Source organism: Scyliorhinus torazame, chromosome 8, assembly GCF_047496885.1.
Source record: "Scyliorhinus torazame isolate Kashiwa2021f chromosome 8, sScyTor2.1, whole genome shotgun sequence".
In the NCBI taxonomy this organism is placed as follows: Eukaryota; Metazoa; Chordata; class Chondrichthyes; order Carcharhiniformes; family Scyliorhinidae; genus Scyliorhinus; species Scyliorhinus torazame.
In genome coordinates, this window is record NC_092714.1 from 70,300,689 (window position 1) to 70,310,849 (window position 10,161).

Consider the following 10,161-nt stretch of genomic DNA (forward strand, 5'->3'; position numbering starts at 1 on the left):
GGTCCTGAGTTGGGAGAAACAGAGGATTTTGTTATTATCGCTGTTCTCGTTACCATATATCAATCTTTTACAATATGTTAGAAGATGGAAAAAGATAAATGGAAGTTTGATTAAATATGGAATCGGTAATGAGACATAGGAATTGTTTTTTAAATATGTAGAGCGTAATTCTCCAGAAAGATTTCTAAGTGTTGTAGCGAGCAGGAATTATCGCATGCTTCCCGGCGCTCTGTCCAGCGAGGCCAGTAACGCTATTCAACATTAACTGGTCCACTTAACGAAGCCTCACGGGCTTCTCGCCGTAAATGAAGGCTCGCCAGCCGTTTCACAGGCACCCCGCTCGCCAGCCCGCCACGAACAAGATCGAGCAGCACTTAAGCTGCACTTGCTCAGCCAAGCTCAGCCAGCTTGCAACAATGGTGCCGAGGGGACCCGAGTCAGGATTCGAAGACACTGGCCTGGGAGGCTGCTAGATGTGTGGAGGCCAGGAAGGATGTCCTGTTCCCCGGAGGGTCAGCCATAGGGCAGCCAGTGCCGCCTGGGAAGAGGTGACGGTGGCTGTCAGCTCGGGGAGTGTGACCAGGAGGACTGGCATTCCAAGCAGTAAAAAGGTCAATGGCCTACACCAGGCAGCACAAGTCAGTAGATCCCCTCCCACCCTTTAATCCCTCGAACACTTCCTGCATCCCCATTCCCCATCAACCCCCCCAACACTTCCTCCACTACTTCGCCCCCTTCAACCCCCCCCCCCCCCCCAACCCTTCCTTCACACCCCTCCTCCCACCACTGTGGCGTGCGGCTAACAATGCTCCTCTGTCTCCCCTCAGGAAAAGCTCTCCCACAATCTCCGGGAGAGGGCCCAGACTTGCGGCGGTGTGCCAGACATTAGGATCCTCACCACCTTTGAGGACCGTGGCCTGGAGGTGACCGGCGTGGCCGAAACTGGCGGTTATCAATACAGAGGTTGGCAGATGCCGGGGAGGTGAGGAACCACCGGGCTCCACGCAGAGGACCTGTCAGATGTGAGTTGTTATTGTCTTACTGACTGACCCATCTCTCCCACTAACCACATGTTCAGTCTCCCACAGGTCCTCCAGCCGACTGCGCCGCTCCCTCCTGGCCCTCAGGGGAACAGGACATCCCTCCTGGCCTCCATAGCATCTAGCAGCCTCCCCAGGTTAGCGTCCCTGAATCCTGGGGCTGGTTTCCTCGGCGCCATTGTTGCAAGCTGGCTGGGATTGGCTGAGCAAGTGCAGCTTAAGTGCTGCTCAACCTTGTTAGCTGGGGGCTGGGGAGCACATTGCTGGCGAATTGGATGACGAGCGAGAAGCCAATGAGGCCTCATTAAGTGGACCGCCGGGTGGCACCCTCTCCAGTCTCCCATGAGACCACCTTGGATGAGAGCTTCGAGAATGCCACCATACTAGCCATGTCACAGCTGTCATCCCCACCCTCCACCAGCGCAGATACACGCACTTCGGTGGGAAATGTTGGTGGTCAGGCTTCTGGAGCACAATCTGGTCAGCAACCACAACGCTGATGTACATGAGATGGAGGCAGGAACCCCAGGCGAGACTGCAGTCGGAGGTCTGCTGGATCCCAGGACCCAGCTGGGACCCAGCCTAATGCTGAGCCTGTGGAAGAGGTCATCCTGGAGCTGGAGATGTTAGGGTACAGCAGGGACATTCAGAGGGACACATCAGCGTCACTCCAGCAGATCCATAGCCGATTGCAGGAGTCCCAGAGGCTATGAGCGCAGGGGATGTCGCCGGCAATGCATGGCACCGAGGACAATATTGCTGGGGTGACGACTAGCTTGGAGAGCCTGGTGCACGGCGTCGGCAGCATTAATGAAGGTGTTCAAGGTGTTGCAGTCGGTGTCAGCCATGCTGAAGGTCTGGGCAGAATATGCACCTCGCTGGGGATGTCACCCAATACCAGGTTGACCTTGGAGGTTCTACAGGACGTGCCTCGCTCTCAGATGGGCATGGCCATGGCGCTGCAGAGCATGGCCCAATGACTGGGGAGCATCGCTGAGGTCGTCGACAGGATGGTGCAGACCATGGGGAACCGCAAGGGCTGGCAGAGCCAGATGACGCAGCGACAACTGGGACTCGAACCAGCTGCCCCTCTGTCCCAAGGTGAACCCCAGGGGCCTGTGGGCATCGAGCAGGTGGAGGGGGCCAACAGCTCCCCTGTGTTCCACCCCTCTGATGAGACCGCATCTCACAACCAGCACACGGAACCGGGCGGCACAGCTGTGCATGTGCTGCCGACAAGGGAGCCGGGGCTCTCTGGCCTCAGAGCCCCAAGAGGGCATCCGCCAGGGTCATCGAAGGCCACAGATCGTGGTAAGTAGCTGGCTGCTTCCACCTCGGATTTGCGTCCTGGGGACACACCTAGTGGTAGAGCTAGGAGGGCCAAGCACATTAAGGATCACTGAGGCACTGGGGAGGGGTGTAGGTATGGAGAGGGGACGGAGGGTGGGAAACTGTAAAACATAATAAACACCTTTGTGCACAACTAGTATGATGCCTCTAGCAGTTTCTTCCGCAATGTGTGCTGACCTCTGAACCCATGGCCCACTCTCCAGGCATCTCTTTCTTCCTGTGGCACTCACACACCCTCAGGCCGTGGACATGTCCGCGAGGCAGTGTCCCATCCCCTGGGTGTTCAGATGTTGGCTGCTGCGTGTGTTGTCTTGCCTCGCGCAGTGTTCTCAAGCACAGTGTCTATGCATCAAGGTGTGATTGGGATGCTGGGCATTGACTCCCACATGCTACATGGCACCCTCGCACATGCTGGTTATTTTTATTACCTACTCTTAAAATGTAACAATTTATTATGACATTGCTGTACTTTTGCTCTGCGATTATTTCTCTTTAAAACCGTAACTTTTTTTGAAATTCAGTTTATTTTTGTGCCAAACTTCTTTCTGAAATTTGTTCATTAGTCCTTTGAGTGAGAAAATATGCATTGTACATAGACTAGAATAGAATTGCTACAGTGCAGAAGGAGGCCATTCGGTCCATTAAGTCTGCACTGACCCTCTGAAACAGCACCCTACCTAGGCCGATGGCCCCACCCTATCCAAGTACGCCAACTAAGGGAACATTTGGTATGGCCAATCCACCTCACCTGCACATCCTTGGACCGCAGGAGGAAACTGCAGCAAACTCACACAGACACGGGAGAACCCCCCTCCTGTGCGAAAAGATTGGACAATCCTGAAAGTGAAGGTGAGACTATACTCCAGTTTCTTTAACACATAACTGCAGAAATATAAATTCAGCTTAAACCTAAAACTTAGGTTTGGGGCAGCACGGTAGCATTGTGGATAGCACAAATGCTTCACAGCTCCAGGGTCCCAGGTTCGATTCCGGCTTGGGTCACTGTCTGTGCGGAGTCTGCACATCCTCCCCGTGTGTGCGTGGGTTTCCTCCGGGTGCTCCGGTTTCCTCCCACAGTCCAAAGATGTGCGGGTTAGGTGGATTGGCTATGCTAAATTGCCCATAGTGGCCAAAATTGCCCTTAGTGTTGGGTGGGGTTACTGGGTTATGGGGCTAGGGTGGAGGTGTGGACCTTGGGTAGGGTGCTCTTTCCAAGAGCCGGTGCAGACTCGATGGGCCCAATGGCCTCCTTCTGCACTGTAAATTCTATGAAAAAAATTCTATGATTAAAAGCTATAACTTATGCCTAACATCCACAAATGCAAACATAAATTACTTTAAACTATTTCTGTTTTCTAATAATTCACAGCCAACTCATTTCAAGTGGTGGCTTTTCATCACTTTTTCCTTATCTAAATGGTGACATTATCTGTAAATATGGAGTTGTCATCCACATAATGGATGTCGATGACATCCAGATCTATCTCTCTTAACTCTGTTCTTTCAGATTGTTTGGTCAACATCCAATCTTGGGTGAGCCCTAACTTCTTGCAACTAAACACTGGGAAGAATAAAGCCACCAGTTTGACCCCCCCATCACAAAGATCAAATCCTTACCACAGACTCAATGCCTCTCCTCAGTCACCATCTTAGGCCAGACCTTCTAGTTACAAACTCGCCATCCTGTTCGATCCAAAGCTGAGATTTCAATTTACAGTTTCTTCTGCACAAAGGCCCACTTTTATATCCATAGTATTAACTATCTCCTCCACCTTCTCAGCCCACTTGTTGCTGAAATCCTCATTCATGTTTTTGCCACCTCCAGGATCAATTTAAGCTTTGCTTTCATCCTCATCAAAAACTTTACTGCCTATATGCGATCTTATACCATGTTCTGTACACTGCTTATTTGCCTGATCAATGTTAATTCCTCCACTGATCAGTCTGAAATATGGTCTGGAGGAGCATTCACTTCCTAACTAAGCTTTCATCCCAAGCGATATTATGTGGTATGTTTAATTCTGTGCATACGACTTCTAACATATGTGTAGTGTGCAAACCCAGAAAATCAAGTGAAATGCCATTGAATTACTTTGCATGCCGTTACTTGATTCGTGAGTAATACAAACTCACATCTTGTATGATACAAAATGGAAGGCAAAGAACTGAAAAAAATTGCACTGGCTTAACTTGTCGTCATATGAAAATTTATGCCAAAGCTAAAAGATCATGAGGCAATCAGGAGTGGATAACGTACTGTCTACACAAAACAATTTCTGCCAGATAATTGCATATATTCTTATTCAATCATTAAAATTAGTTTCCAACTCAATATGGCTACCTGTTCCAACATTGAAGGCTTCCTATGTATTAATCCCACACGATGCTGCGTGCACAAGGTTCTATACCAGATTTATTATGGGCCAGGGTTTAGAGAACACCAAAGTATATCATTGAGTTCACCTGACCTACAACTTTTAATAGATTTTGATTATGAGGAGCACAGGGGCCCACTTTCCAGGTGTTATGCAACAGAGATCTTAAGTATTTTTAAACAAAACAATGTTTATTCTATGAAACCAGTTAACATTTTATAAACACACAGTAAACATCTTATCAACTACCAACACAAATATCCCCCCAAAGATACAGTACTCTATAGGTAACCCTTAGTAACTTTCCCAACCACATCCATAAGCCAAACACCCTTTTTCCCTACAAAACAGTAGGTTTGCATTCCTTACAAAAACAGGTATTACTGTGAAGTTATCACGTGGTCTGGAGATATTCTTTAGCATGCAGAGAGAGAGACCAAAATACACCTTCTTGGTTTGAATGCAGCTCCCCAACTGAAAACAAAACCAAAAAAACTCAGCGCCACAAAGCAGTTTCCAGCTCAAAATGAAAGTAAAAGACATAATCACAGCCCAGCTCCACCCACACAAGGACATCACTGCAGCCATTTGATAAAACACCCTTTTCGTAAAGAGATCCTCACATGACAGATTTAATTCAACTGGGAAATCATATAGAGCCTTGGCAGCCTTGAAGTCAATGATTTATGTGTAACTCTAGTTAGGGCCTTGCTACTTCATAGTATTAGTCAAGGTTACCCAACCAGTAGCCCCTTTTCTCATTCCTCCCAGTGTATACATATTCATTTTCCCATGAACTCACAATTCCACCAAATTTGGGCTCTTTAACTTTGATCACTGTGCTGCCAATTGTTAATATGCAGCACGATCAAGTGACTTGAGTTTGAAATACTGACTGTCAATGGACGAACACAGATGGTTTGCATGTTTGAAATTTTAGAATCAGACACTAGCATCATTACGACCAATTTTCCAGCACTGATATCCATCACTCCAAGCAATAAAGTGACAAAAAATGTTTGATTGCACAGCGATGAAACATTGCTGTCGACTTTGATTAAGTAATAAACATTCAACATATTTAACAACACTGTTATCTTGCCTTTCTTCTCCGGCAGCAGAATCATGACAAGGCATGCTGCACCTGCCAAAAGAAGGAATCCTGCTAGTGTCCGTCTGCGGCCTGACCTAATGGAAGAGCAGGGGCAATAATGAGTGACAACAAAAAGAGAGTTCTCACATCTTTGTGCCATAGCACAACATGTTTTCTGACTTTTCCGTGAAACACTGGTAGCTGATTTTATTAATTGCATCTTCTACACTTACAGATACACAAATAAAATAATTATTCTATTCACAAGAAGGCTGAATAAACAAAAAAAATATATACTTTTGTCTCATTCATACTGGACAATTAAAATTTCAAACATCCAGAATGTTGGGAAAGCACAAATGGGAAATTATTTATTTTTTCCAATTTATAAGACCAGTGGTTTCACACGAATATTTCACACAAAACCAAATTGTTAACTGCCTATGCTAACAGATTGTTTTTAAATAAGGGCACCAGGACTACGTGATTGAAAATATTTATAATCTTATATTATCAAATCACATATCGAAAATTTATCATAAGCATTTCAAAACCAATGAATTACTTTGAATTGCTATGCAATCAGGGCACACGCATTTTGTTCTCTATCAGGATTCCATGTACAGCAGAATCAGTTAAATTATTTTTGACTCTGTTGGGCAAGAGGAGGACTGAGAGCAAGAAAAACACTGTGAACTTGCTTAATTTACAGTTTGGGAATTTTTAGCATCCAGATGAACTGATCCACACAGGGCTTCAAATTAGCAATTTACCCAAAAGACAGCACATCGCCAATTTAGCATACCTCAATGTTACAAAAATGTCTTTCTATGTTAAATTCAGGAATAGGGGTTGAATGCACTATTATCTGATTCAAAAGGGGAGATGGTGCTGCTAATGGAGCTAAGCACAGTTTTGGAGTTAAACTCTTGAACTCAGCAGTCACTAGTCTTTAAGCAAATATTCAATAATTTTACCATCAAGAAATGATAGAGCCTGCTTTCGGGACATTAGTGTGAAAAAGGTTGTGGGGCTAAGCGTTTAAAATGGTTGTCAGCACGGACCTCAGAGCGAGTTAAAAGTTTTGAGTGAAATGGACACACTCTGTAAATGGGAAACACCATCAACATTATAGTCAGTTCAATTGCTGATAGACTGGGAAACTATATCAATGAATATCAATGCAAAACAGGAAATAATTTCAGAAATTGAGGAAAGCTGCAAATAATTAAGGAAGTACAAGATTTTGTGAAGATATTTGCAAAGATATAACTACTGTGGCTGCAACAGCAGGTCAAAGGCTAGGAGTCCTGCAATGAGTAACTCACCTCCTGACTCCTCAAAGCCTGTCCACCACCTACAAGGTTCAAGTCAGGGATACTCTCCACCTTCCTGATGAGTGCAGCGCCAAAGAAGCTTGTCACCATCCAGGACAAAGCAGTCCACTTGGTTGCTACTTTTTCCACAAACATCCAATCCCTCCACCACCAATGAACAGTGGCCGCAGTGTGTACCATACTCAAGATGCACTGCAGGAACTCACCAAGGTTCCTTTGGCAGCACCTTCCAAATGCACAACCGTTACCATCTAGAAGGACAAAGGCAGCAGATACCTGGAAACATCACTGCCTGGGAGTTTCCCTTCAAGTTATCCACTACCAGGCAGCACGGTGGCACAGTGGTTAGCACTGCTGTCACATGGCACCACTGTCCCAGGTTCGATCCCGGCTCCGGGTCACTGTCCGTGTGGAGTTTGCACATTCTCCCCATGTTTGTGTGGGTTTCGCCCCACAACCCAAAGATGTGCAGGGTAGGTGGATTGGCCACGCTAAATTGCCCCTTAATTGGAAAAAATAAATTGGGTACTCGAAATTTATTAAAAAAACAGAAAGTTATCCACTACCCTGTCATAGAAATATATCACCGTTCCTTCGCTGTCCCGGTGTCAAAATCCTGGATTTCCTTCACCAAGAGCACTGTGGGTGTAGCTACATTTCAGGGATTCAAGAAGAAAACTTACCACCACCCTTTCAAGGGCAACTCAAGTGGGCAATAAATGTTCGCCTAGTCAGCGACACCCACATCCCGTGAACGAATTAAGAAAAATACAGACTGGAGAAGGGAATTTGTCAACTCACCAAGTGCAGTTCATGAGAAAGTAACAGAGAGGATATGAAGGCAACTCAGCTAATCCAGATAGTGCTATGTTTAGATACAGATTACCACCCATGTCTCCAACATTTAGAGTCAGACCATAATACACAAGACTGCATATGAACCTAATAGGAAAGAAAAGAGACAAGGATATTATTTAGAAGTTCAAGTCAAATGTTCCTGGTTTTATTTCCTAAGCTAGACACATGGGAACATCACCACAGAAGGTTCCCCTACAAGCCACTCACCATCCTGACTTGGAACTATATTACCATTCCTTCACTGGGTGTTCTTGTACACCAGTCAATGAAAGTGGTGAGACTGGTGCAGCAAGCAATTAGGAAGGCAAATGGTATGTTGGCTTTCATTGTAAGAGGATTTGAGTTCAGAAGTAGAGATGTCTTACTGCAGCTATACAGGGCCTTGGTGAGACCACACCTGGAGTACCGTGTGCAGTTTTGGTCTCCCTACCGAAGAAAGGATATACTTGCCACAGTGGGAATGCAGTGGAGATTCACTAGGCTGATACCGGAGTTGGAGGGACTGTTCTATTAGGAGTGACTGGTTCAACTGGGCCTGGATTCATAAAGTTTAGAAGGATTAGAGAAGATCTGACTTAAATTTATAAAATTCTAACAGGGCTGGACAGACTAGGTAAAGGAGGGATTGTTTCCCTTGTTAGGGAATCTAGAACCAGCGGACACAGTCTCAGGATATGCGATAGACCATTTAGGACTGAGATGAGGAAACATTTCTTCACTAAAAAGGTAGTAAACTTGTGGAATTCTCTACTACAGAAGGCTGTGGAGGCCAAGTCACTGAATGGACTCAAGAAAAAGATAAGATTTGTTTTAGATTTTAATGACATCAAGGGATATGGAGAGAAAGCAGGAATATACGAGTGTATACGTGATGGTTCTCTGGACCAATAGATTGAGAAACCAACTAGAGAGTAGGCCATCCTAGACTGGGTACTGTGTAATGAGAATGGAATTATTGCCAATCAGTGCGAGACTCCTTGGAGATAAGGGACCATAATATGATAGAATTTTTCAGCAAGATAGAGAATGAAGTAGTTCATTCTGAGACTAGGTTCCTGAATCTTAATAAAAGGAAACTACGATGGTATGAGGCACATGTTGGCTATGATAGATAGGGAAACATTACTTAAAGGGATAACAGTGGATAGACAAGGGCAAACATTCAATGAGCGCATGGGCTCACTGCAACAATTGTTTATTCCTATCTGACACAAAAGTAAAACTGGAAAGATGGTCAAGAATGAGGACACAAATCAGATACCAGAAATGTTGGGGAGCACCGGGTTAGTGAATGGGAGAAACTGAAAAGAGATGGTGGCACAGTAGTTAGCACTGCTGCCTCACAGCACCAGGGACCCGGGTTCAATTCCAGCCTTGGGTGACTGTCTGCGTGAAGTTTGCACATTTTCCCCGGGTCGGTGTGGGTTTCCTCCAAGTGCTCCCATTTCCTTCCATAGTTCAAAGATGTGCAGGTTAGGTAGATTGGCCATGCTAAATTGCCCCTTAGTGTCCAAGTTTGTGTAGGTTAGGTAAATGGGTTATTGGGATCGGGCAGGTAAGTGGATTTGGGTGGAGTGCTCTTCCAGAGGATCGGTGTGGACTCGTTGGGCCGAATGGCATCCTCTGCACTGTCGGGATTCTACGATTCTATGAATATTAGTGGAGAAATTGAGGGGATTGAAGGCTGATAAATCCCCAGGGCCTGATAACCTACATTCCAGAGTATTTAAGGAAGTGGCTCTAGAAAGAGTGGATGCACAGGTGGTCATCTTCCAGGGTTCTCTAGTCTCTGAAACAGTTCCTGCAGATTGGAGGGTAGCTAACGTAACTCCACTATTAAAAATGGGAGCTAGTAAGAAAACAGGGAATTATAAACCGTAAGCCTGATGTCAGTAATGGGGAAAATTCTAGAATCCATTATCAATGATTTTATAGCAGCGCACTTAGAAAATAGTGGCAGGACCGAACAGAGTTAGCATGGATTTATGAAGGGGAAATCATGCTTGACAAATCTACTGCCATTCTTTGAGGATGTAACTGATAGCGTTGACGAGTGAGAGCCAGTGGATGTGGTAAATTTGGACATTCAGAAGGCCTTTAACAAAGCC

General features: G+C 45.7%; 1 protein-coding gene across 5 annotated transcripts in view; it reads right to left on the minus strand.

Annotated features, from left to right (window-relative positions):
- The window catches only part of LOC140427927 (solute carrier family 22 member 15-like), a 120,838-nt gene that overhangs the window by 61,336 nt on the left and 49,341 nt on the right, over positions 1 to 10,161 (minus strand). For all 5 annotated transcript variants that reach the window (XR_011948666.1, XR_011948665.1, XM_072513793.1 and 2 more), the window contains exons 7-8: positions 7,997 to 8,137; positions 5,868 to 5,953 (exon numbers count right to left, since the gene is read on the minus strand). Coding sequence is in view for 3 of the 5 variants with exons in the window: in XM_072513793.1 (XP_072369894.1) it covers positions 5,868 to 5,953; positions 7,997 to 8,137 (227 nt within the window). In the remaining 2 variants the exon portion in view is untranslated. The remainder of the gene's footprint in view (positions 1 to 5,867; positions 5,954 to 7,996; positions 8,138 to 10,161) is intronic.